This window comes from Anguilla anguilla, chromosome 7 (assembly GCF_013347855.1).
Source record: "Anguilla anguilla isolate fAngAng1 chromosome 7, fAngAng1.pri, whole genome shotgun sequence".
NCBI classification, from domain to species: Eukaryota; Metazoa; Chordata; class Actinopteri; order Anguilliformes; family Anguillidae; genus Anguilla; species Anguilla anguilla.
In genome coordinates, this window is record NC_049207.1 from 12,772,726 (window position 1) to 12,800,656 (window position 27,931).

Consider the following 27,931-nt stretch of genomic DNA (forward strand, 5'->3'; position numbering starts at 1 on the left):
TGTGCATATACATGCATATACACGCATACATAAACATACACATACATATACACGTATACCCACACGTACACACTCACATACACGCATACACAGACATACACACTCATGCACACTCATAGACGTGCATACACATGCATACACAGGTATACACACTCATACACACGCATACACATATATACACATGTATATACACTCATACACCCTTATACACATGCATGCACACGTACACACACGCATACACACAGGCTCATTACTGCCGTCACATGGGACTTGCTTTGTTTGGTGTCGGTGTACAGTAGCCAGAACAATAGAGTACAGTGCAATGCCCTCTCATCCAAATGCTATCTGTCTCCATTGTTTGACAGGGCTAGGAAACAGCTATTTTTGTTTGTATTGTTGTTGCCATGGTACAGAAGAGGTAGTGCAGTTGGATGCAGACACCCAAGGGCCCCCGCACTGCCCCCCACCCCCTAATGAGCACTAATGGGATTTGCTTGCTTGGGATTATGGGTATGATATAGGTTGGATTGTGTATTATGGGGCTGGATTGGAGGGGAGGGACTTTCCTGTTGATGAGAGAGCAGTGTAGCTTTTGTACAGTACACTTTCGTCTCAGGGGTGAGAGTCAGGGCAGTAAACCTCACATCCTACACAAACACGGCCCACTTCCTCCTTGGAGACAGTACTGCGTGTGACAGAACAGAGCACACAGGGTCGTGTTCTGAGCTTGTGATTACCTCACTAGTGTGTGTGTGTGTGTGGGGGGGCCTTTATCAGTGACATTTTATCAGTTTAAGATCTTTAAAGGATAAGACAGTATATGATCCACCTCATTATCTCCCCTTTCCCAGGGAGCAAAAGAGATGGCATCGGTGGACACAGGCAAGAGAGCTGCAGGGGTGAGACCGTGTGTAACAGACTGCATGGTTCCCCACCTTAATGAATTTAAAAGGCTGGAATGCCTTGTCCGTCTGTTAACCTTATCTGAGGTGAGCCAGTGTGAAGCACAGGCTTTGGGGCGTTGTTGGGATTTCATTTTAATTGCATTCTGTGGACTGACCCCAATTTAGAGAAGGTACAGATATATGCTTACATTACAGACATCTGAGTGGATTATGGGTAAATGCGTCTGCATGCACGGTTTGATGGCTTTATGAACGATTACTTTTATTTCAAACTGGTTTTTGTTTTGTGTGCTGAGCTGCATAAGTGATTTGGCCCATATATGTTTGTCAGCTTGGCAAAGAGGATTGTGCTCAATTTCAGCTCTCAAATTTCAAAGTGCCTTTTTGGCATGATAAATATAGGCACTTGTGTTGCCAAAACTCTCGCATATCCGGAGCCTATCCCATTGTTCATTGTGTTTGCCTTGATTTGAAGTTGCCGTATTCATGTAATCTTCCGCTTGACACTGGTTTTACTAGAAAGAAATATGCCCTATGTCAGTAGCGTATATGGGTATTCAGGGAAATCTATTGTGAACTAGAGCTTTATTTAAAGCTAGCCTATTAGTCTCAATGGTCTGAAATAATTATCGTCATCATCATCATCAGAAAAAAATCATAATGTATTACCTCTACATAAGGCCTTTCAGTGCTCACAACACATGAGCTGAGGTATGGAGGATGTGTGAATGGGGGATAGCTGTATAGGATAACTGCATGGCCAGAATGAGAGGCTGAATTGCGTGGTGTGGGGTCAGCGTACAGACTGCAGGCAGAGGTCTCCCAGCGCGGGTTTTCGGGGGCAGTCCCGAGGAAGCCGCCTCTCTGTGATGACGCTGTCGTTGGCCAGCTTGGGTCACCATCTGCGTCTTCACTTAGGCTGAAATGTGCCACTGAGCTAATACCCTCGGTTTGCACTGACTGGACTCACGGGATTGGTGCTTTCTATTTGCGGCCGCGCATGCCGTAAGCTGGCTTTTGTGGAGCCTCCGAGACAAACAGGGATTTTTAGGCTGAGAGGGACAGCGAGGGTGCATGTGACCCTCGCAGGGTGTGCATCCGGTGTGGCTGCGCATTGAGTGGGGTAAGGCCCGGGGCTTCGCTGGGAGACGACATAGGTGTGACATAGCTCAGGAGGTAAGAGCGGTTGTCTGGCAGTCGGAGGGTTGCCGGTTTGATCCCCGCCCTGGGCGTGTCAAAGTGTCCCTGAGCAAGACACCTAACCCCTAACTGCTCTGGTGAATGAGAGGCATCAATTGTAAAGCGCTTTGGATAAAAGCGCTATATAAATGCAGTCCATTTTCCATATAAATGCTGTCCATTTACGTGGGGTGGGGGAGGAATGTCACTCTGTCTCCTCTCCAGGGCCATGGACAGTGTCCAGAGTACGGCCAGAGCAGGACACTGCTTGAAGTGTAGACTGGGAGCTCAGAGCTGGAGACAATGCAGGCTGGGGACTGACACCGTGTTTTGGGCATGAAGAGAGCATTCAAACGAACCAGTTCAGTCAGCCACCTGTTACACGCTCCACTGAGCAGGACTTCCTGGTGTCGCGAAGATCAGCCCACTGCTCAGTGCCTCGGGCTATGATGATCAGGGTATGACTGCACACTCTCTTTGAAAGTAAGGTGGGCAGAAATGCTTTGGGCATGCCCAGTCGTATTTATCAGTGGGGCTAGGTACTGAAATCCAGTACCACTATGGCACCAGTTCCCATGGGACCAGTGCCCACTAAACCAAATCACAATGCAGATTTTAGTGCATTGTTTTGGTGCCACACACATTCACCTGCCAATGTTACACTCACTCTGTCGACTCAGTCAGTGACAGCAGGTATCATTAGCAAGCTAGCTAATGTTAAATTGTATAAATTTTAAGTATTAGGTATCATTTAAACAATAAAGTAAAACAATTAAACCGCTGCTTGTAGCAGGGCACCAGTACTGTGAGTTGGGGTGGGGGGGGGTTCAGATGGTGCCAGCAGCCCATCAGTCATCGAGCCGTCCTCAGGTTCCACCACAAGGCCACCCCCATGTGGTGCCCTGTCTGGGATGGAGATGTCAGCACCAGGCAGAGATCTGAAGGATAAGGATATCTTAGCCAGACAGGCTGTGGTGCACCCATCCCACCCCCAGTCTGCAGGCACAGGCTCTCATCTGAAGACACTGCCTGGAGGACAGCAGCCGGAGCCCCAGGTTTTCCCCTCAGCTTCCTGCCGGGTATGGGTCTCTGGACCGGGTCGCAGACCCAGAGGGCCAAGCCCCCCGTCCTGTGCGAGGAGGGCGAGGATGAGGTGAGGTGATGAGATGAGGGGGTCGGGAGCTTGGGGTTGGCACTGCCCGTTGGTCCTGCAGGATCGCCTGGCACTGGGAGAGTTAAAGGGATGTGTGGGGGAGTCTGGCACTGTTTTGAAGGGAGACGTGCGCTTTGTCATCTCATCATCCCTCTCTGTTTGTGCCTGCGTCAGTTCTGACTGTGTGGGCTGGGGGGGGGGAGTTTGTGATTAAGTAATCATGGGGGGATTTAAAGGAGAATAATATGATTTTGTGTTATGTCGCCTGCAGGGTTTGTTTGTTGTTTGGTGTCACGTAAAGGAAATACCTCAGTGAAGTGAATTACAATACAATTAAGATAAAATAAGATATACCTCATTATGTTTAATTACATTTTTGAGGTGCCGTTTCTGCGTAGATGTATTGTTCTGTGCTAAGCGGGTTATTTTGAAACAGAGTAGTTGTATTCACATATGAATAGTAGTCTGACAAAGTTACAGTGACCTTAATATTGCGGTGCCTCATATTAATGCTTGATATTTTGTGTGTGGTTTAGAAAATGTTCTCTTGGAAACATTATGTTGTCTTGTTTGACTGTGTGTTGTGTGTTTATGCAGGTACTTGTGTGAATTTGTGTCTCTGTGTGTCTGTGTGTAAGGGTAGACACATGTACAGTACTTCAGTGTGTTTGTGCATGCATTTGAGTGTCTGATTGTGGTGTGCTGTGCATATACTATATGTGTGTGTGTGTGTGTGTGTGTGTATGAATGGTGGTTTGAAGGAGCAGAATTTAGGTCAGAGTTTCTGTAATCCTGTATGGTTAATGGGATAGGCCCCTCACACAGTGTAATGCACTCACAGCCCAGTCCCCCTTCTCACTCACTGCACGGACCCAGTCATCGTCTCTCACTCTCATCCACCGCCACTTTCAGTCTTATCAGAATCAGAAATACCTTCAGCTTAGTTTCCCTTTCTGCACTCGCCTCCTGGGTAACACATACAGCGTTGTGATGCATGCTGTACAGTATAGTGCCTTTCACGTTCATCCTGATCGTGTCTGTGTAGTGTTCCTGGATGGATCCCGGAACAAAGGAAACTGCATCAGTCCCCATGCAGTTGCCGTGGTGTAGAGATGTGGCGGGGTCAGACTGCAGCATCATTAAATAGCTGTGCCCGTGGGATATACGCACGGCCAGTAGGACACTGAGGGGACCGGGCTGTGGGCAGAATACTCTGTGCATATTCAACTCACTGGTGCTTATGAGGGCATGAGGGGCGAGATTTTCAGACAGAAGGTTTGGCAGCTTCAAGGTACCTAATCTGAGCTGCTTCCGTTTATAGCCAGTTAAATCAATGGATAATAAGCACGAATGTAAACTGTGTGTATCTGATCGGATAGTGCTGTCTGGTTAGCAAAGCTATCTGTGGTATCTGTGCCATGTCCCCTTTTTGGGATCCATTGACTTAGGAGTTCTGATTAGTTTTATCTAGATTGAAGACATGAAACAACAAAACTGTAGCCTGATTAGAGGGTGTCTGTGAGACCCTAGCACAGGGAATATGGATATTCCTATTGTCAGTGTGAACGTCCCTAATGCCAGTCTGCGCAGATCTCCATACAGGGGGATTATGTGCGGTCTGTTTGCTGCTGAGCCAGACGCCTGACCCTGATATCTGGAATTAAACGCGCCTGAATGTGTTGGGCTTTTGGGGGTGCCCCTCCCTCAGTCGCACTGTGGTGCAGATGAAATTTCATTTGGATTCACACCCCGTTCAGTTGTACTGTGACCGAGAAATTTGCATTGCTGCATAAATACCATGATTTGGAGACATTGTGCAGAAAATAAATTTATTTTGGGGGAGAAGTTCAGAGGACTGAAGGCTGTTGTGTATTAGTGAGAATAATATTAAGGGAGAGAATGCTCCTTACCTCACCTCTCCTGACACCACACAAAATGATATAACAACCATTATTATCTAGGCAGATTAAAAAGGTAAGAAGCATAACTTCTAAAAATATTTATCTAATTATGCATTACAAAACTGCACAGGTCCTTGCAACTACAATGTGATTTACAACAACAAAAAATCTATTTTGTTGTGACTAGTTATTATTTAGAAATGTTTCCTCTTATTCCATTTTTCTCAGTGCTTAGGTCCCACTTGTCCTCAGAGGGTGTGCTGTATTTCAGAAACTACCGCTTTTTCGCTGATTACCAATACAATGCAAAGTGTTATTCCGTCCTGAATGGAATGATTATGTGACTGCTTTCTAAATAGTCACTGCTTCAGTAATCAGCAGAAAGTGGAGCTTGTTTCAATGCCAGGTCTCTTGTGTTGCCTTTAGCACTGATTGATTTGCCTGGGGCCATGTGCTAGACCTCTGTAAAGTGGCCTGACTGGAAATCACAATGATAGATAATTTATCTTCTCTGCAGACCTCCACGGAGAGTATCATTAATGGGGCTGTAATTAAGGCACTTCTGTCCCTTTCTCATAATTTTGGAAATGTGCCGCCTTTGAAGAGGAAGTGATTGTACTAGTAGTACTGTTCATTTTTAACATTGTAAGTTTAGAAGAGACACCTTGTGTTCTGCGGTTTGAGAAATATGTAGCTAAATAGATAATTTAATACTCTATATGATTATATTGCTGCATGAGTTCACCAAAAACAAACCTGATGTTCTGTCAAACATTTTTCACTGATGAAGGCAGTTTAGCCAATGACCATGTGACTGAAACTGTTCTTAAATAATAAATATATATATTTTTTCAAAAGTATATTTGCTGCCACTTACTTTTTTCATTATGATTTTTGAAGACAGATTTGTGTTTGAACCCACAAAGCTCACATTTGCCAAGGAACTCAGTTTTGGTCTTATCTGACTACAACACTTGTGAAAATATACTGGTAGATCTTTGACAATGTTGATTTGCACACTTTTTGTAGTCCATATAGTATATGGCAGGGGTGTCAAACTGAATCCCAAGGGGGCCACAGTGTGTGCAGGTTTTTGTGGTTTCCTGTCAGCTGCCAATTAAGGCCTTGAGAACAAGGTGTATGGATTCCTTAGAGCAGTGGTGTCAAACTCGTTGCCATGGAGGGCCGTGTGTATGCAGATTTTCATTCCAGCCTCAGATCTTGATTATATAATTAGTTAAATTATTTGCTGAATTAGGGATGCAGGTTTGTGCACAATGGTGACCCGACGTCTATGGTGACCCGCATTGTCTAAATAAAAATTTTCTTATATTCTGTGCTTCAATGCAGTTAAACGCATATGGCTGAATGAGTAATTGGACTCAATTAAGGCAGCATTAATTGGTTGGAATGAAAACCTGCATACACACGGCCCTCCATGGCAACGAGTTTGACACCACTGCCTTAGAGAATCAATGGCTTAAATGATACAATTGTACCAAAAACACTCCCAAAACCAGCAGGCACTGCAGCCCTGACACAAATGGTATATGTATATGGTATATAGTACATACTTTACTGTAAATAATGGATGCTCAGTGTGTGTGCTCTCTGTTCCTTTCCAAAATAATGTGCCATCTGGCCAGACAGCCCCCCCCCCCTCCCCAGCTAAAAGTGCCAGGGCTCTGCCAGGCCTTCCACATGGCTAATTGGATCTACCCTGAGCCAGATTACAGTCATCCCCTTTCATACCATATCCTAGCAGAATGTGCCACAGTCACGCAGACCCACGGGTTCACTTCCTTCTCACTCCCATTCAGAAATAAAAGCACTCTCCACCAATGAGAAGAGGGAAAGCAAGGCCTCATTCTGCCAGGCTTTAGTGCGGAATATGCATATGAAATAATCATAAATCCCGGAGCTCCCTGTAAGATAAAATGTGGGCCAGCTGTTGACAAATTATGCATTTTATTCATGCAAGGGCCCTACTAGATTAACTGTAGACCCCCTAGCTACTACACTATGCTAACAAACATTAATAAGCCTTTATAAGTGTTTACCACATGGAGCCACAATCAACGCCATGCCCCTGTTGAACACTGTTGCCACCTATGTATGTGACCGACATGTTGCCTGCCAGCATCGGAAACTTCAGATGCTGTGGGTATCATTGTCTGCCAGCCAGGTCGTCACCCAGAAGCACCTGTCACTGGTTAGGAGTCACTGATACTGTCTCCTCTCGTTCCCCTGGTGACTGCCTGCCACGCCTGGCACCTGACGGAGATTAGGGACCGGAACAGACTGCAGGTTAAGCTAGCAGATGTCTCCCTTGCTCTTTAGCCCCGGTGCACTCTGGGATTGATCGCCCACCTGTCAGATCCTGGCTTTCGTGCTTTTCTTTTGTAATTCCTTTGGGAAGTGCATAGCACAGACCTGAGGTGATGCCTTATTGCTTGTGTGGAATGACGTTAACTGTTCTGTGCATGATGGTGAGAGCAGGAAGCCTTTCTTATATAAGGCAATGCAACCATAACTGCAGACTGATGTTTCCATGACACCCACAGCGTGTGGGAAATTTCTCTGTCAGTCTAGCAGGAGGAAACTGCTTATATGTGCCCACCATTAATAATATCTTACTGTACTGATGCATGTCTTCATGGAAATTCAGGTATGACTTAGGATTAGGGTTAGGGTCTGAACATGGCCCATGAATCTATTATTTTCAGATTTTTCAGAAGAGTGAGAATTCATAAATGGATTACCAGGATGGCATCTGCAGGGCTATTTAAATCTTCACTGTCTCTCATCAGACCATCGGATCTATTCACCGTCACAAAACTGATTCATAAGGGAACTCAAGGACCGCATTAGTGAGCATGGCAGTGAAACCCACGCAAACACCTGTTTCGCTAAGCCCCCCACCCCCCACCCCCCCCTTATTTCTCTGCCTCTCCATCTCCCTGGAGGGGACAGGATTAGGAGTGTCAGCGTTCTTGAGCGTCAGACCCAGTCCTGAGACCGTGGGCTCTTCCATCTGTCCATATTTTAAGGGACTCTTAAAAGATCACCGGTGGTTCTTGTGCCCGTACCGTGGGGACGTGGGAGCCCCTTATCCCAGGCCTAGCGCCCTGCCACCATCCCTAGTGTGGAGCCCCCGCCCTCCCGGTGTCTCCTCTGCAGCAGGCCAGCGGATAAGATTTCATTCATTTCATCATGTGGTTGTGGCTGTTTGTTAGTGCTGCAGGATCTTGTGGGAATGGGAGCGGAGCATCCTACAGTGGGGGGGGGGGGGGGGGGGGGGATGACGGCACTAGTGGCTTCATCTCTGGGAGGCGGCAGCCGCTCAGCAGCAGTGCCACTCGGGAGCCCCAGTTCACAGCCCCTCGAAACGCCCACCTGTGGGACCCGCCCTCGCCTCTCCCCCGCCTCTCCTCCGGAGGCTCGTCTCGCAGCCGCCCTCCCGGGGGCCTCCCTCCGGCTCAGGCTCTCTTCCCCTCCTCGCCGCGCTCCGGGACGCGTCCCTCCCCGGGCCGCTGCGCACGTCAGCACGCCCCCCCTCCACCCCCCACCCCCCTCCACCCCGCGCCCAGCCCGCCTGCCCGCCCGTCTCCAGGACCCAGAAGGAGGGAGCAGAGAGGAGAGGGTGCTGGGCACACGGAGGCGACGGGCAGACCGAGGCGCACGGGGCGAGGGGAACCTCCGCGGGATTTCAATCCGTCCTCCATCTTTTTTTTTTTTGCGGTGGTGGTCCGGAAGAGTGGAGCGCGGGGACTGAAACCCGACAGGAGGCTGGGGAAGCGCTGTCTGCCTCCGCCGAACGGGGGCTCAGTGGCCGGCGGAGCAAACGGAACACCGCCGCGGAGCCCGAGGAAGGCTGCACTTAGCGCTCGCTAAAGGACATCGATTTTCCTGGGGCGAACTTCGGGGAGGCTCGCGGCTGGATGTAGAGGGAGCGGGGGGAGGCGGCGCCGTGGGCGTGGCAGCATGGAGGAGCGGGAACATGGCCGGGGACGGGAACTCGGCCGCCTGCTGCGGCTTTGACCTGCTCCAGGGCTGCTGGGAGGGACAGGGGCGCAGGAACAGGAGGGTGCAGCCAGAGGTAACGGCAGATGCACGGGGAGGAGAGGGGATTACAGTGGATATTCTGTCACTTTCTCTCCTCTCGCCCTCACGCTGTCTCACACGCATGCACAGACCCGTCTCACGTACATATACACACATTCAGAACTCTTCCTAATGTGTTCCCGGATCTCAAACCTAGAACTGTTGGCCATTCAAATCCACATGGGTCCTGCATCATCTAAACCATAGGTTAGCATACAGGCATGGCCATTCCTCATAGACAGGACTCCAGGATCAGAGTGAAGATAATGGAGTACCTCCATGGTTATTCTGCCCCATGCTAAACATTGTCTCCATTCAGTGGTGTCACAGTTGCAGGTGTTTGGGCTCGTCTCTCAATGACATGAAGAATGTATTTTTGTGTGTGTTGTACGGTGCCTTGCCATAACAATCTGCATGCGTATTGTTTATTTTACATTTTGGAATATCAGAATGCCTGCATGCTGGTAATAGGTAGGGTATGGTATATGGTGAACTGGTCAGACAGGGGATTTTGAGGCGCAGTTACATGAAATTCATTCCTGTTTTGTGGCTTATGAAACTCGGTCATATAAGGCCTTTTGTTACCAGGGTAACATGAGATACAATGCAGACGGACCCTACAAACCTAGAAGGGCCATGACTTACCCACCCTGTGTGTGACAAGTCCATGAACCTCTTTTTGTCAGATGTTTAATTATTAATGCTCTGTTGTCACTGATTTATCAAGATGTGAATAGTGTGTTTGTTTCAGGTTCAGTGCTGTACATTGCTGTGTCACAGGTGTCGCTTTTTCAGATGAATTATTAATCCGTGGGAACATTCTTTGGCTACCTCCCACAGCATGCGGATTAGGATAGAGTTGCAGGTTCAAAAAGAAAAATGGTGGTCACAAGTGAATATGAATGGCTTCGGTTTTTCCAATTTCTTTTTCTTATGTACACCATTACAAAGCCCACTATTCTTTTCTTCTTTGTTTGCTTGTTTGTGAGGTGAAACAAGAGCAGATGATTGATGACTAGGCTTTGTTACAAGGAACGTTTGGTGCTTGTACAGTATATGCAAAGTATCTGACAAGATACAGTCTAGCTTAATGCACAGTGCTTTGGCTTTTTCCTGTGGGCTACAAATCCAGGTAACGTTCATTTCCCCTCTTAACAGCACATTCTTCATTGTGTACCTGCAAACGCTTCATTTTGCACTGTACATAAGTGTCATGTGCAGCAGAACGAACGTCACTCATCTGCAGATGAAGAATAAGTGTCAGAATCTGCAACGCTACTGTAAGAACAGTTTTACAGTTTGTTTGCACTTGAATGATGCAGCCGATGTGTATAGTCACTGTGCTGGTGGACTGCGCAGCTGGAGCAGGTAGATAGCCGGCACCTGATTTGCACAGCAGAAGATGCTATTGTGTAATGAGTTGAAGGGAATACCCTGCCAACCGAAATCCTCCCTGTCTGGACAATGGCAAGGCCAAGTATGCATTACCCCCACTGGACACTGCAGTTTAAACTTCTTTGTGTCCCTCAGTTTGGGTTGAATCTGATATGATATTAAATATGGAAGCTTATAAGGTTCTGAAGCAACAACTTGTCTGCCTTTGAAGTATTGTGTGAATTGTGAGCCAGCTCTCTCATATTGAATGAGCACTAATGCTCCTCTGCTGTTTTATGTTGCCATTGTAAAAGTGAGGCTATAAATAATAGTGGAAAGACAAATGCCTTTCAGCAGTGCTTATCAGAGCATATAGACTTGCAGGGTGCTTGCTTTAAGTGCAGCATTAATGAAAACCTACGAGATAAGACCTCTGGCATGGCTACTAGAATACACAAGATATTAGAAGCCTTATTATTTTTTAATGATCTGTTGTTTGTTCAGTTTTGATATCGAAATAACACTGTAGAATTATATTCCTGGCTAACTGGTTGAATTTTTACTGAAAGGAAATGTAAAAGTATATTCCATAATAGTTGCCTTGGAAACTGCTATGCAATGCTTCTGGACAGGACAAGGGAGGGAAGCCAGTTTCAGTGTGATGTTGAATTGCACTGATGTTCTGCACTTGTCCTGCATGCTGATTGATAATGTTGAGAAGAGAGCTGTGCGGCAGAACTGCATTACATGTACTAAATCACAAGGCAGTCTGTGAAAATCTGCTGAGAGACACACGATAGGTGGAGGGCCCCTTGAAGTACTGATAAATATATATATATATATATATATATATATATATATATATATATATATATATGGCAGCAGTGGTGTACACAATGTACATAAACAGCAGTGGTGAGCTTCTGTGGTTTCTCTGTGCACTGTTAATGTGCTTAAGGAAGAAGGGGTTACTCAATATAAAATGTGTGGTGTTTTTTTTTTTTCTTTGAGGAAAGAATTTAAACAAATATTGGTCTTGGAGTTTACAACAAAAAAAGCACAGAATCGGGAATTTGTGGGTGACTGAATTTAGCATTTAGTGTTTGGCCTCTTCTTGTGTGTGTGTGACTTGTTTATACATGTCAATCTGTGTGTGCTTGTTTGCTTAAAACTAAAAAAACTATGAAAATTTCTCAAATGTCAGACTAGTTAGAATTAATGAGGAAAGACTCGGTGTATTGCACATCACCCTAAAGTTTAAATCAAACAATGTGAAAAAGGTGTGCAGAGGTCAAGCCTTCTCTAAAATGGTGTGGCAGCCTTCTGTGGGTCTTGGTGTGCGGAAGGGACACTACCTAGGGACAGATCATCCCCTGGAATGTTCCTGAGTTACATAACCATCGCCTCATGATCATAATCACATTATATTATCCATTTATCCCACTAGCTTTTCTTGCTGCCAGTGCGTGGTTCCTCTGAGAGATGACTCATCTGTGCTGACGTTAGTGGGGCAGCATGAAACAGGCCTTTCATCACATACAAGCGTATGTGCGCGCGTCTGCGTTTCATTGTTTGTGATTGCGTGTACATGTGTGCATGTTTGCATGTGTGTGTGTGTGTGTGTGTGAGAGAGAGAGAGAGAGAGCATGCTTGTATTCTGGCTTCCTCTCGTTATAGTTGTGATTGTGTAGAGATTAAGTCCTTTTTCTCTAGGGGCCCAATAATTGCGGAATTGTCTGTTTTGCCTCAGCATGCCTGGTAGTGCATATCCGCTGTCAGGAGCATTGAACCCCCAAAGGATACACGTGCAAAAATAAATGTTGGAAGATATGGTGAACATTTAGAACGATTACCCTCAATTTAGTCTTAAAGTCCAAATGATGGGAAATGTGTTCCCATGCTTTTGTGCATTTATTTTCGTGTGTGTGGTCATATGTTTTCGGTTCCTGAGATAATTAGAACAGTGTATAAATTAATCCGCGTTTAATTAATAAATAAATTAATTGAGCAATATAAGCGTTCTAGCATTATTTATAATCTCTAAAGAAACTTAAATACACGCCCAACGTACACTGATACCATGTCCTTGTTGCCTTTTCAATCAAATGCACGATTATTTCGACTCAGAATTTCGCAATTCCCGGTGCACCTTGCTGTTCGAGATTCATTTTTTTTTTTTGTATACACATTTTCAACTGTATAAACAAATTGCATACATTGTAACGTGTAATTACCAAACTGACCCAACCCTGCCTTGCAAAATGCGTGCAGCGTTCTTACCCACCAAACGCACCAAGATCATATGATAATATGTATAGGAAAAAAATGACAGAATAACAGAGCGTGGTTTACAGTACGTGCCGTGTACTGATTCTAGTAACAACGATCGATTCCTAGAGCCTACCCATTGTAGGTGGTAGCCTGCTGCTTGTTGGCAATGGTACACACATATCACATGTTTGCGCGTTGGTGCTGGAGCTCTTGGATTTTCCTAGGAGCGTCAGTTTACAGTTGACGATAGGTGACGGGACCAAAACAAATCTATATTGGGAGTCCCAGCTGTCAAACGCGAAAACCTAAACAGGTGGCTTCTCTGGATACGTAGCCTACGCGTCAAGGCGAATACACTAACAGCTTGCCCCGTCTACTTAATCTCCTGCTGACGACAGTTTTTCTGAACCTATAGCCCAGAATTGCAGCAAAGAGTGCAGCGCTGTCTTGAGCCGCAGATAAGCTGGACTGTTTTGTTTTCCCAAACTAACAGCAGCTTCTTCCGTTGAACACCTTCTGCTGACACCTAAGTGATTTGCGAAGAGGACCGAAGGCAGAACACGAAGCCCACGCTGTCGGAGGAGTCTCTTGTGATGCGCTCGAGCAGAGCGTTCACCTGGATTTCGTAGTTGTGGAACTTCGCGTACAATGCGTACAGCATATTAACACTGGAATGGTAAAGAGAGCACCGATATCATAACGACATGTTTCCTGAAATTAATACAAAGGTGAGACCAAAATTATATCCACATTGTTTGCAGCAGGATGACGGCTTAAAATCTAGATTTGTCGTTGACAAAACATGGCAGTGTGCTATTTTATTTTCCTTTTTTATTTTCCTTATTTTATCCTTCTTTTCAGTTGTGTTATTGTTAACTTGTTTTAACACAGTCTGCATTGTATAACAGACAACATTCTGACTTGTTTAACACGTGTTTCTTCTGAAGCGATGACCCGACTAGCCTACATATTGTCAAATGCAAACTTGAACTGAAGACCATGTCTGTTTAGTACTGGACGGCGTATAATGCGCGGTAAATCCACGTTTGTAAATAATATTATTACTCTGTCTCAATTGTAAAATCAGTCTTTGAATTTCTTCGCTTTCAGTCGTTTCTTATGCTATATGCTACATTTAAACATGCATATACTGTTTATTATTATTATTATTTTTTTTTTGCAAAACCATGTAAGATTCATGGTCGCGGTTAACTATACTCCATACAGTAAAATGTCCAGTGTTAATTCAACACTATCAAAGTACGTATGAGTTCAATAGGGATTTTAACATTTTACTGTGTGGATAACCGATACTGAAATTGCATCAGGGCTTTGTTAAGCAGTTTTAGTGATCAGAAAATGAATGTCTCATCTATTACTATCCTATGTTTCATTAAATCTTACTCATGCCTTAGGAATATTTCCGACCATTATGTAGTTTGGCCTTCTGTTCTGTTGTGTTTTTAATTCTGGAGTTGCGCTGAAGAACCAAGCTCGCGTTTCTGTTAATAGAAATATTTATTGCCATATAATAATAATTGTCCTGAAGTTCCCCCAGGGAAAATGTATTATTCTATTCTATTCTATTCTATTGTATAGAATAGAATAGAATAGAATAGAATAATGTGTGTCCAACAATTGCACTGTAAATTCTAAATCCTGCACTGGCCTTTGCATTACTACCATGTGATTAGTTGTTTGTACTTTTCTGTGCACTTCCATTGGTTGTTCTTAGAAACATGGATGAGATGTATGCTTTACTGTAGACAGGAAACATATGTTCAACTGAACATGAATGTCAGAGACTGCAGTCACCAGATGTGTCAATCACATTCGAATAGCCTATCATAGGCCTCTTTTCATCATACTTTCAGCGTGAAGTTTAATTGTCTGTGTGACCTGGTATGAACAGCATGGCTTTGTATTCCTCAATAAAAATATTTGGGGATGATGTCGACAGAAAACAGCTGACTCCAGTAAAGAGGAGAATGCTGCCATATGCTTTCCCAGGCCTTTCGTTGACACGGAATAATCTGCGCAAAAGCTTAAAAATGAAAATTTACATCTCACTGGGGCCAGGATGATGATGTCTATCCAAATTTCTAATTTATTTTGAAGAACATAGATGTTGACGAACACAGATAATCTGATCTTCTTTAGAGTATCTTAAAAATGTTTGTGGTTAAAAAAATAAAAATGATTTTCCTAACATTGATTGAGGATAAGGAGGATAGTCTTGGAGAGTCAGTGTTGAACATCTCCTTCTATTGAGGCATCACTCATTATTGTGGAGAAATATCACATACTGTATTTTGTACCGCAAATAGGATTTGGACTGCTCACACCATTCGAATACATTGCCGTCTGATAAAAATGTCCCAGGAGTGGTACAACATTTTGAACCTGTGTATTGAAACACCTGATTTGTCTCTGCGGTGTGTGTGTGTGTGTGTTGTGTATGCATGCGTGCGTGTGTGTGTGTGCGTGTGTGTGTATGTGTGTGTTGGGTGGGGTGGGGCGGGGTGGGGGGGTTACAGTAACACATTCCTCCATGCCTCTCAGTGTATAGGTGGAAGTGTGACTCTGCTCCAGTCCTCATTGTTCCACTGACCCACTTTAAACACAATTGATCCGCAGCTGTCCCCAACCCTATCAATGCCCTTTATCCCAGACCACAAGCTGGCATGCTGGGGGGACATTGGGACCTGAACTGCACTGTTAGAACAACCGTAACCATCTCTGCAGCACAACACTCTTTGATTATCCAGCCTATAGGCCTACTTGTTATTGGAGGTCTGGACTGAATTTGTGTCTCTGTTCATTCATTTTAGTGATTCAGTGAATTTGGGGTATCTGAATAAAAGGTGACTAAAACATGAATTTAGTGATGACAAAAGTGATTGTGGTGATTTCGGCAGCAAATTGAACTATAATCTATGTAAATGATTAGAATTATTCTAATTCTGATTTTAATCGAAAGTATAAACACCTCTTTTAATCAGAATCAGGCTAGACTAGATTTAAGTTATCGTGAAAACAAAATAATTTGGCGCACACTTGTCTGCTGGCATTTGTCCGGCGTAACCGGGCTTCACCTGAGGTCCAGATTGCCTGCGTGACTGTCTGTCACGTGCGGCACCGCACCTTTACCGGCCCGTGTGTTGCCACAGCGACCGGCATGGCACGCTACCTCCCAGAGTCCCGCCTGGGGCCCACTCAGGTTGAGTTACAAAGAATGTTTCAGTTGTAAATATTTGAATGGGAGTTCTAAGATTATTCGGGTGGCAAAAGTGCCGGTAACCTAGCGTGGTACTGAGCGTGGGGTGGCCCCCTTTTGGTTATAACCTTTCACTTCCACCATCTCAGACCCGTTAGTTCTGCCCCTTGCTGCCTCTTAGCTCATTCATACACAAAGACGCACACCCTGCAGGGCAATTCATGAAAAGTACAGCCACACACTGCCCAAGTCAGACCTCAGCCAACCCGATTGACTTGAGCTCTCACTGCCAGCCAGACACCCTGGGAGAGGTGGGGGTTGTGAGACCAGGACAAGGCGTCCTGTCGCTGGTGCCGGAAAAATGAAGCGAGTGAGGAGTGAGGAGGCCATTGTTACTGTGGGGCCTTACAAGGGAAGCCCTGTTTTAAGAGCACATGTGCTGCTGTGGCTAACAGGGACAATTAGCCTCCTCTGCCGCCACGGGCTAGCATCTGTGAGACCCTGCTCCACTAACAGCGAGACTTCTGCTGTGGACTCCGGTCAATTACAGCATTACAGTACTTACTGGCTGCTGTAACTGGGCTTGTGATACATATGCTGAATACTGCAGTGTTAGTCTCACAACACTATGTGCAGGGTTGACGGGAGCGTGAACTATACAAGAGTGTGTGTAGTATCCATTTTATTTGCCTACATTCTTCTACTACAATCACTGGATAAGGTCACCTGATGAGCCCATAATTGCTTGAAATGCTGTGGGTGGATCATTTGTGTTCTTTTCCTCTCTTTGTTAAACAACATTTTCTTTCTTTCCACCCCCACCCCCCTCCCCCCCAACACAGTCAACGAGACCTGATGTCTTCCCCCACCCTCAGAGATTTCCAACTGATGGCAACAGGCTGGGATCCAGCAGGCCCTATCAGCAGGTGACTCACATCTCCCACCCAATCTCCATGGACACCACCACAAGGTTCTGATGGGAAAATGAGTTCTCAAGGACCAGAGTAATGGGTGGCAATGCATTGTTCTGTCAGTCACTAACTCGTGTGGAACAAATCAAAGGACTCACATATTCTGAATAAAGTACTATGGTTGGTTCAAATGGACATTCCAACACATTGTAGTTCCTCCCATTTCAGTTGTCACAAAGTTTCTCTCTCCTAACGCTGCTACAATAGTGCAGTTACAGAATTTATCAGCGAACTCTGAACCTAGGCCAGCTATCTTGTCATTAAGTGATCTGGGTTAGGACTAAGGTTGGACTAACTGATGTTAGATCAGATGGTTTGCTGGGGGGCCATAAGTACCTTGAGCTCCTTACAGCAGGTGAATCCCCCCACCCCCAGTGTGAGAGGGAGCATTAATATTTAATGGCATTACTAAGTTGCCTGTGAAGTTGAGTGACTGGGAAGACCCTCTGTTTGTTGGTGTCACGAACTGAAGGCGATCCCCACAGGCATGTCAAAATACAGTAAACCTTTAAGTTATAATGAAAACAGTCTCCTCCTGAGGGCAGTGCTAAGGGCAGCTCATTCACTCACTGTCGCAGATCGCAGGGCTGGTTTCAGCATGCCACAGAGAAGGACATTTCCAAGCTTTGGCATCGCAGTGTGCAGTGTGTGTGAGGAATGGTACAGTACGTATTTCTTGTCATACAGAGCACCGCGTAGCTATATTTAGCTGTAGTCTCCAGGCCTGATCACCGAGGCGGCAGATACTGCAGTGGCTCGAGGGCCAGCTATTAAAATACCGGCTCCTATAAATAGGATCCCCATTTCGGCATGGTAGCAGTAGTGTGCGGGCCAAAATCGATAGGAATGCAAGGACAGACCTGGAGCTGCGCTTCGGCCTTTGCTTGTGGCTGTGCGGAGCCCTTCCCCACCGGTGCATGGCTGGTGTGTGCGTGGGGCTCTGCAGGGAGGAGAGGTGCTCAGGTTCAGCCCTGCGAGTGAAGCGCCAGTGACAGCTTTTGTCAAGCCCAGACCTCCTGGCTTTGTCTCCTCTTCACTGTCACCCTACCGGGTAATTCCACCTGCAGCTAGGGGTGGTGGTGGTGGCGAATGGGCAGGGTAGGTGAGAGTACTGGCAACCTTAGCCACAGTGCTGCAAGGATGGGGAGGGGGAGATGGATCTAATGCAGACTTGACAGATCTGTCACCCGCTGTGGTTTTCTCAAACCCGCTTGTTCTCTTCGTCTTCTGTGCATCTAGAAGTTTGGCACAGGCGTAGGCACGCTTCCCCAGCTGGAAGCGCCCGTCAAGCAGGTGGCGGTCAGCAATGCCAAGGGCCAGCACCAGTCCGACAGCATCCTGCCCCACATCACCAACAAGGGGACACAGAACAGCCACCAAACGCAGCAGGTGGCACCATTTTTCCTTTTTCACATCTAATTTTGAGCTGTCTGCCCAATTATTTCTATATTTGCAGCCACCCTGTATCTGACTTTAAATAGGCATTTAGAAAAAAGACAAGCAGAATTGCCATGGTTACGAAGGTTTTTTTTTTAACGATCCTTGAATAAACTAATTATTTCTAAAATTTTCAATCCAAGACATGACATTCAGCTGATTTCTTGATTCAGTGTTGCTTCTGTGTCAGACTGCTGGGAACGATGTTGTGATGTAACATCAGAAGGATGGACCTTGAGAGAGGAAGTGACACGATGGTTGACCTCCTCACCCTTTCTGATTGACAGGAGGAGAGGCCGAGGGTCTCTCAGTTCCACACACGGTTCAGCACCTCCACGGAGAACCTGTCTGAATCCAATAGCACTAAGAGCCTCTCCAACAAGCTGGAGAAGGAGAAATCCTTTGAGGGTCTGAGGCTGCCCATGTCACCCACAGGTAGAGTGCAAAATGTATTTTGCTAAACTGGCACTTACATATATATACAATATACAGTTTATATATTTATCTGTGTGTGTGTGTGTGCATGCGTGTACATACCTGTGTGTGCGTGTACATTCCTGTGTGTGGGTGTGTGTATGTGCAGTAGGGAGATGCTTGCTGAGATCTAACCACCCCCTCACCTCCCGCACAGAGGTTCTGCAGAATTTCCAGGAGCGGCTGACCGAGTTCGAGCAGGAGGAGATCATGGATTACTCTGAGATCTGGTACCTGGGCCTGGACTCTAAGAAGATCGAGGGAACCCAGGGGACTCCCCAGAACTGTGGCTATGACGACGAGCATGGCAGCTACATCAAGGTTGTATTCATACAGGGGGAAACAAATGATGGCTGATTGGGTTGCTCTTGTTTTATGCCCCAATAGTTTCTGATTGGTATCTCTGTTGTGTTCAGTCCCTGACTATGATAATAGTTTTACTGTAATTAAAAAAAAAAGATTTGACACAGTAACCCAATTCTTTGACCTACTAACCGCCCCCTCTCTGGCACCACACAATAACCATTTGGACACTAAACTGGGTCAGAAGGTCTTGCGCTGCTACTATGTTGTCTGAATGGAGTCAGTGTTGATCTGATTCCATTCTTCATGAAGGCTCTTTTTTAGGGACGTTCCCCAGTGCCACTGGGGTGGCCATTGTTTATTCATATGGCTTGACTTCGCCACCCGGGGAACTCTCTGAGTTCATAACAGCCCCACAGTGCAACAATTGAAACGAACAGCACAGCACAGCGCTGCACAAGAAAACACACAACTCAACTGTCACGCAAGCTGCTATTGGCTACAACAAGTAGACCAGTGCCCAAGCCACAATGTAGCTCATTTCATATTCAAATTGTAGTACCCTTCCAGTTGTGTTCCTGTCCCCACAATATGGCGACACTTATTTCGTAACACAAACATTATTTGTGGGAACCCTGATGGATTTCTCTGATTGTCTAGGTCCTGCACGACCACATTGGCTATCGCTTTGAGGTGCTAGAGGTGATTGGAAAAGGATCATTTGGACAAGTCCTGAAATGTCTGGATCACAAGACCAATGAGCTGGTGGCCATAAAGGTCATTCGCAACAAGAAAAGGTGATGAGGGGGGGGGTTCTCTGCCCATTTTGAATCATTCAATTCCACTCTATCCTAGATAACATAACAGACTGTTTCTTTAGAATTAGATGCAACTTTAAGCTTGAAATGTGGAGACAAGATTATCATATTGACCTAGTGTAACATAATAGCTTGGTGGTCCATGGGGTTGCATATTGTCATGTTCAATTACATTCAAACGTCTTTTTAGTATTATGGTTACTCAGCATCAGGAACAGTGCAGTGGCTCATAGATAATATGAATAATAATAAATGATGTGATAATTGCAATAATAGCTGAGGTTGTTGAGTGGCACATCACTGATTTGGAGTGTGGGACCATGCTGTGAGCCCTCATCACTTTGTGATATCAGCATTCATGCCATTTCTCTGCTCTGCTCTTGTTGATTTTTTTTAAAATGCTGATGCCAAATTGCAACTCACACCCTCTGGGGCGTGTGCTTGGAAGGTCACCCACAAGATTGATCGCCTTACAAATGTATTCCTGTGGACACTGTTGGGTCACTGTGATCAGTGCTAAAAGCAACATGCGTGTGTGTGTGTTTGTGTGTGCGTGTGTAAGTGCGTGTGTGTGTGTGCGAGGGCGTGGGTGTGTGTACGTGCGTGTATGAGTGTGTGTGTGTGCTTGTGTGTCTGTGCATCTGGCTGTCCCTTCACCTATCCTCAGGTGATCTGTTGCTTTCAGGCTCTTTTGCTCTCTGATTGACTCTGATGCCTCCAGCCTTAAAGCTCGTGAATAATTCAGAATACAAAGTGCGACACTAGAAGCATAAGCCTGTTTGAGCCTCTCCACTCTCCACTCTGCACCTCAGTGAGAGGTGTTATTGCATATCTAGGGCATTCAAACCTGTCCTTGTTCGGTTTTTCGTGACAAAACAGAGGGCGGCTACACAGAATGTCAGCGCACAAAAAAAGCCACTGAGAACTGAAAACCTCTGAATGCATTATCAGAGATGGTTTTTAAACTGGACATTTCAGGTGTTTGCAAAATGTTTGTCCTGTGAGCCACAGCCTGGCAACCAATTAAAACACTGTCTAGACATTGCCAACATTGGTAACATTCCACTGACTCTTTGGCTTGTCAGTTGTAGACAATAAGACAGTCCTGTAGTATAGATTGTTGCTTTTTATCAATTTTTTAAATGTAAAGACAGCATGGCCCCTGGTCCTTGAGTTGAGTGTGCATGTGGCCTGACTCTTGCTGTTGCTTTGCACGTGGGTGCAGGTTTCACCACCAAGCGCTTGTGGAGCTGAAAATCCTGGATGCGATCAGGAGGAAGGACCGAGACAACTGCCACAACGTTATCCACATGAAGGAGCACTTCTACTTCCGAAACCACCTCTGTATCTCCTTCGAGCTCCTGGGGTGAGCGCCGTTTAGCTTATCTGGAACATTGGTGGAGGTCAAATGCAACTGCAGTGCCCTTGTGAAATAAGAGCGTGCTGTAAAACCAGGAACCTCAGAATAGCTTTTTGCTGTTGGCTGTGGTTCTCTAACATTACCAGCCTTTCAGAAATATTTCAAATGAATATTCTGCTTGCGGGGTACCAACTTTTTGCTTTTCCCCCCTTTTCATCCCAATTTGAAATTCATAAATTCGTAAATGGACGCACGCGCTTGTCCTGCAATCTCTATGGCCAATGCAGGAGAATGTGGACAAGCACACGCTCTCCTCCAAATCGTGCAGATGTTTCCAGATACTTCTTCGCACCTTGCATCCCACGAGCCAAGGTTGCACAGACATGAGTCAAAGGAAAACACTTCATGCACAGCCTTAGCAAGCAGACTGTAGGCACCCAAACAACCAGCTGTGGTACCTAGAAAGCAAAGAGATGCGCATTTCAGCCAAATGAGCCTTTTCCAACCCTGGGTATGGCTAGTTAAGCTGCAGGACTACCATCCAGCACTGGCACAGTCAGGATTTGATCCCGGACCAGATAGGAGAAACAACCTCATCTACTGGCATCCATGAATTAGAACATTGCCTTTACAGGATGAGCCACCCAACTTTTTAACCTTTCCCAAGGATTAATGGCCATTGCTCAGACTCCCACATCTAATTTTGGCCTGCTATATGGGTAGCATGCTTTGGGAAAGTATGGATAAAATATGTATTTTAAAAAGGAGAACAAATCTGGAGCAAGAGTCTGTGAATGGGCATGACTCAGCAAAATCATCAACAGAGGTGTGGAGCTGGAATAAAACTGGGCTGATATAAGTCAAACATGGCCCTTAAGTTGTATAACCCAGTCAAGGAAGGGAATGTTCTGGATCAAGCCTATAGGCCTTTGGGGAGGCATGAGGGAGTGGGGTGGAGGTCTAATCGTGCCAACAGATAGGAGAAACAACCTCATCTACTGGCTGACTGACCTTTACAGGACGTCTGATACTGCCACCTTGTCTAGTGTTACAGACACTGAATCCCTTACTTAATGCCTTGATTAGAGGCCTATCTCTTCTTCCAGTCTGGTACTGTCGTAAAGGGTTCAGTTACAAGGAGCAGAGCTGTTTGGGTATTTTTTTCCAGAGAGCCCAAGCCACTCCATGCCACGGATTCTCTGATAGGTTCTAGGAACTGATATAAAGTGTGTTCCTGTACATGCAATACATTACGATGCTAAACAGCTTTATATATTACTAATCAGTAAGTCTTTAATTTGGTTTAGCACAGAACACTTAATACTGTGTGCATTTATTCATGTAATAATTGGAGTTGGAACAGTAGGATGCTGAAACCTGAAAACTAAGGATAGGACTTTAAGACATTGATCGTGAACAATTTGTGTAGCCTAGCTTCTTTGTGTAAAATGGAGGAAATGTGATTCTTAAACCTGTCCTTAAAGATGAGGCAAGCTGCCAGGCTTTGAGCAATCCAAGCAGCCCACCGGGTCAGATGTATTGAATCTTCAGTGCCAGATGCCCAGTCAGCATTTGGATCTGAGTGATAAGATCAGGGCAGGCAGGTATGGGAATGGAATGTACAAAATTAGGGGTCTACATTTATCTGCTACTGCCATCTAGATGACAAGCGATTTACAGCTTCTTTCCATAACATCACCTTTACGGGCCTCCAGCTTTACCGCATACGCAAATTACAGTCTGTACAGTGTGCAGTTTGCATCTACTTGTGTAATATGGCACTCAAAAAAGACGCGAGGGTATATACTGTACATATATAGTGTTTTACTATATATTTTAGCCTCTTGTGTGGCGCTTCTCCCATTGTTTCTCCCATTAGTCCCCAGTTTTGTCCCAATGAATGGTAAGGCGGTCATTGAACCACCCGTGTCAATGAGAAGGAGTCACCCTGTCTCTCCCTTTTTGGTTTTGGGGCTAAATGTGCGGCTCCTCCCTGTCTGTGCAGAGTGAACCTGTATGAGCTGATCAAGAAGAACAACTTCCAGGGGTTCAGCGTGGGACTGATCCGCCGCTTCGCCCACGCGCTGCTCAAGTGCTTACAGATGCTGCACCGGGAGAAGATCATCCACTGCGACCTCAAACCGGTGCGGGCCGCACCCCGCCTCTTCAACTTACTTTAATACACTATTAAAATTTTATACCACGGTCATGCAGGACAAAAAGAATAAGCAGCACAGTGCTAAAGAAACTGTATCAGTGATTCTCTCTCTTAAGTTTTGGCCAGACATGTCAGAATCTATGGAAATGTCACCACCACCTTCCCTACCCATTCTGTGGACTACGGATAATAGTCCCAAAGCAGTATCACTGTTACTCTAAAATTATGAGTAAGGGCTAGAGGTGCAAAAATATGGTAATATACTTCCAAGTGAGGGAGATGTTCATTTTGTGTTCATTTTTTTCTTCCTCTGAAGGAGAACATCCTTCTGGCACAAAAGGGTCAAGGGAGCATCAAAGTGGTTGACTTTGGGTCCAGCTGTTATGAGCAACAGAGAGGTGAGTGTTCTCCTCTGTGGGACATTTGAGATGTGCTTGAACACAGGGGCACCACCCCAGAGCCTGCTCTTACAGTATGTGGGACCTAACATTGTCTTTCTCTCTCTTTCTCTCTCTCTCTTACATCTTTCTCTTTCTTTACCATTCTCTGTACCTTTCTCTCTTATTCCCTCCTTTCCCAGTGTACACCTACATCCAGAGTCGTTTCTACCGCTCTCCAGAGGTGATACTGGGCCATCCCTACAGCATGGCCATCGATATGTGGAGTCTGGGCTGCATCTTGGCTGAGCTCTACACGGGCTACCCCCTCTTCCCAGGAGAGAGCGAGGTGGAACAGATCGCTTGCATAATGGAGGTACTGAGAGCAGGCCGAAGCCCCTCCCCACAGCTGGTCCTGTCACTTAAAATGTCTGCCTGTCCTGGAAGTCTGCCTGTCCTGTAATAATGTGAGCTGTCCTATGTTTTTTTGTGTTTTAGCTGCTGGGATTGCCCCCAAATGAGTTCATCCAGACAGCGTCAAGAAAGAGGCTGTTTTTCGGTGAGTGCTTTGTACATGCACAGTAACATTTCCAAAGTGCTTTTTTGCTGTTAAGTTAGCAGCTTCGTCAAGATACGGTGCTACTGCAGTATTGTCTATGTCAGGGCTCCACAACCCTGTTACTGGAGATTTACCATCCTGCATGTTTTTACTATTTCACTGACACACACCTCATTTCACAGCCAGAGTTCTTTTTGCTGCTAATTAGTAGAATCATTCGTGCAAAATTAGGGTGGAAATGAAAACCTACAAGATGGTAGATCTCCAGGAACAGTGTTGGGCAGCCCTGGTCAATGTGTTCATTTTTGACTTGTGAGTCGCCGTAAACGCGTTTATTGTAATGTAGCCATCAACTCACTGATTGCTTTTATCATTTTAACAGATTCCAAGGGCAACCCTCGGAATATCACAAACAGCAAAGGGAGGAAACGACGTCCCAACTCCAAAGACATGGCCAGCGTGTTAAAGACAAGCGACCCCCAGTTTCTGGACTTCCTCAAGCACTGCCTCACGTACGTGTCTTCCAGCCGAGAGAGTGGCCATCGCCGCTGTCCCATCACTGACCCTGACCCTGACCCTGACCCCTGTTCCTACCCCTAACCCCTGTGTGTTCTACACCGTCCAGGTGGGACCCCGCCAAGCGCATGACCCCCGATGAGGCCATGCAGCACCAGTGGATTCAGGATCTTCGGCTCTACAAGGCCCGCCCCAAAACCCGTCCCGTGAGGAAGCCGGGCGAGAACTCGATCAGCACGGAGAGCAACAGCGAGCACGCGGTGCGCAAAGCGGCCAATAACAGGACAGGTAAGGGGCCGGGCCGGATTCCTAACTCCGCCCAGTTTTTTTCAAACTGCGCTAACCAAGCCCTCTTTCTGCAGTTAGAAGTCTGCACATTCACTTTAATGTGATGCAGTGCCGCCTCCTCCACTACATTTTGTGTCATGTGGCATGCGGCACCATATCTGTTCATCACAACGTGGTTATGACCCAAACCTTCTTTTTCTGCGATGCAGCCGAGAAGGCGGTGTCTGACGGACTTGACAAGACCAAGAGAGAGAATTCTGGGAAGGGGGGCAAGATCACCGCTGCGGAACGCCTGCGGCCCATCGGGGCGTCCGCGGAGGAGGAGACGCGGGAGGGCGGGGCCAGGGACGTTAGCGAGAAGCCAGACGCCGGGGGGGAGAGGCCGGTCCACATCATCATCAAACCCCAGCTGGAGCCGGACACCGACGCGGCAGGCCAGGAGCAGGCTCAGTGCCTGCCCCCCATCATGTGACAGCCGGGGGCGTGGCCACGCTGCAGCACTGGCACACAGGGAAATCTGAACAGCACCCTCAGCGGTCAGAAATAACACACAGGGGGGCGTGGTTTAGTGGCTTCATATTTTGTGGGGTTTGGCCATCCGATTTGGGTTTATTTTTATCAAGGAGAGATTAAACCAATAAAACTCTGCAGCAGACATGATTAAGTTTACTGCAGGGAGTTGGCTGGCGGATTCTAACGTGATAACACAGCAGAAATCACTCACATATTTTCTGTCTCCTGTTGCATTTCAGTTTATATTGATTTTGTATTAAGTAGTTTTGGTCTAAATCTGATCTGCTGGCAGTCATGTAAAAAAGTGTGAACACTGCTTATATTTTTCTCTAGAACACACACACACACACACATATATATATATATCTCTATATATATATATATATATATAGAGAGAGAGAGAGTTAGGGAGAGAGGTTAAAATGACTTCTTAGAGTAGGAGCGCAAGACAACGTCTGTCACTGTCTGCTGATAAAGCTTTTGACAGTTTTTGTATAATCTATATATTGAAAAAATATCTATTTATACATGCTTTTAAATAGTAAATATCTGATTGTAACCAATCAGAAAACAGCATTTGAAGCTGTAGCCTACATGTGCATGCTTTTCACACATGCTCTTTTGATTTGTAGGAGGGAACCTCTGCCCTCTAGTGGTAGCAGTAGAGAAGTTCTATATTGGGATGGAAGTTTGAATTGTAAGAGACTGGTCATATTCATTCTACATCAAAAACGCTGTATCGACTCTGTCAAACAGGAAAACTCTGACCCCATGACATCCATGTGTAGCTATTTTAATTTTTTCAGCATTTTTATTTTTATGAAAATCACAAACTCCCCTGTCTGCACAAAGATGGACTGTTGTGAGCCGATTGTACAGCTCTAATTTGCTGTTCATATTATATGGTTTAGAAGTGTATTTTGAATACTTATGTCTAATTAGCTACAGGGTTATTAGCTACAGTTCAATGACATGTTCACAGCAAACACAGAGCCAAATGAACCGGTCTCAAGACTTGGTTTACATTTGTTAGTTAATCTGTTAGGGCCCCAGTTGCTAGAAATTGGTTATTTCAGTGTTACTGTTTCATTTCTCAACAGTGGTTTTATTATTATTATTATTATTATTATTATTATTATTATTATTATTAATATTATACTTGTGTACATTTGTTCAAATAGAGAAGTATGAGTAAGGATTTATGGTTTAGGACCTGTAAATTTGAATACTTGTATATTTGTTTTTCTTTGTACATACAACATTTGTTGTTTTGTTTTGTACTCCATGGATAAAATTCAGATGTCCATTATATATATTATCAGTTTAATGTAAACATTAGACAAGGTTTTACTTGTTACTGTATTATAATGAAGGAAATTATGGTTTTTATTATCTGTGAAAGTGTATAGTTCTTTATTTGTGTCGTTTTTCTGATTGTACTTTAAGAGGATTCTTCGAGCTTGTGCCTTGCAGTATTCAAACCCTTGCACTTTATGACATGGGAAAAAGAGCACACTGCGTAGGGAGGTCACACAAGATTGATCTCCAGGACTTTTCCCTCCAAATTATAATGGGGTTCAGTGTTAACTCATCCACACAGAGATCCACTGTATGCCAGTGGTATCACTGCTAGCATTTCAGCCCCTTTAAATTAGGACTGTGAAATTACGCTTGCCCTAACACATCAATTCAGAGAGGAATAACTGAAAGAGGATCAACAGCATGAAATAGCAAAAGTTCAACAGCACACGTCTTGACAAAATACTACCACTATGTCAGTTGTTAAATGCACATTATCAAATGGTTTTCAGTACCTGTGGTTGTACATGGAATGCAGGAATATTGAATCCTTTTAATTATATTTTCAAGGAATGTTCATAGTCTGAACCTAAAAATGAATCAGAGGAATGAAAGAGTGAGTGGAAAATGTAAGCTGTGTCCTTCTGGTACATAGAGCTTACTACACTGCTCATCAATGTATGAACTATAAATAGGGATAGACAATTTATGAAAGTCTCTTTTTATATGTACAATAAATTGTTGTTTTAACTTA

General features: G+C 45.3%; 1 protein-coding gene across 3 annotated transcripts in view; it reads left to right on the forward strand.

Moving 5' to 3' along the window:
• Nucleotides 1-27,931, forward strand: part of dyrk4 (dual-specificity tyrosine-(Y)-phosphorylation regulated kinase 4) — a 34,674-nt gene extending 6,743 nt beyond the window's left edge. The window contains exons 1-14 of one of the 3 annotated variants that reach the window (XM_035424397.1): nucleotides 8,768-9,237; nucleotides 16,947-17,030; nucleotides 18,315-18,464; nucleotides 18,800-18,947; nucleotides 19,144-19,307; nucleotides 19,950-20,086; nucleotides 21,333-21,473; nucleotides 23,473-23,611; nucleotides 23,942-24,023; nucleotides 24,206-24,378; nucleotides 24,501-24,561; nucleotides 24,944-25,073; nucleotides 25,187-25,365; nucleotides 25,575-27,931. In XM_035424397.1, the coding sequence (XP_035280288.1) occupies nucleotides 9,139-9,237; nucleotides 16,947-17,030; nucleotides 18,315-18,464; nucleotides 18,800-18,947; nucleotides 19,144-19,307; nucleotides 19,950-20,086; nucleotides 21,333-21,473; nucleotides 23,473-23,611; nucleotides 23,942-24,023; nucleotides 24,206-24,378; nucleotides 24,501-24,561; nucleotides 24,944-25,073; nucleotides 25,187-25,365; nucleotides 25,575-25,837 (1,950 nt within the window). In that variant the 5' untranslated portion in view covers nucleotides 8,768-9,138 and the 3' untranslated portion in view covers nucleotides 25,838-27,931. Of the gene's footprint in view, nucleotides 1-8,767; nucleotides 9,238-13,061; nucleotides 13,616-16,946; nucleotides 17,031-18,314; nucleotides 18,465-18,799; nucleotides 18,948-19,143; nucleotides 19,308-19,949; nucleotides 20,087-21,332; nucleotides 21,474-23,472; nucleotides 23,612-23,941; nucleotides 24,024-24,205; nucleotides 24,379-24,500; nucleotides 24,562-24,943; nucleotides 25,074-25,186; nucleotides 25,366-25,574 lie in introns of those variants that run through there. The other 2 variants (XM_035424399.1, XM_035424396.1) reach the window with 2 other exon arrangements.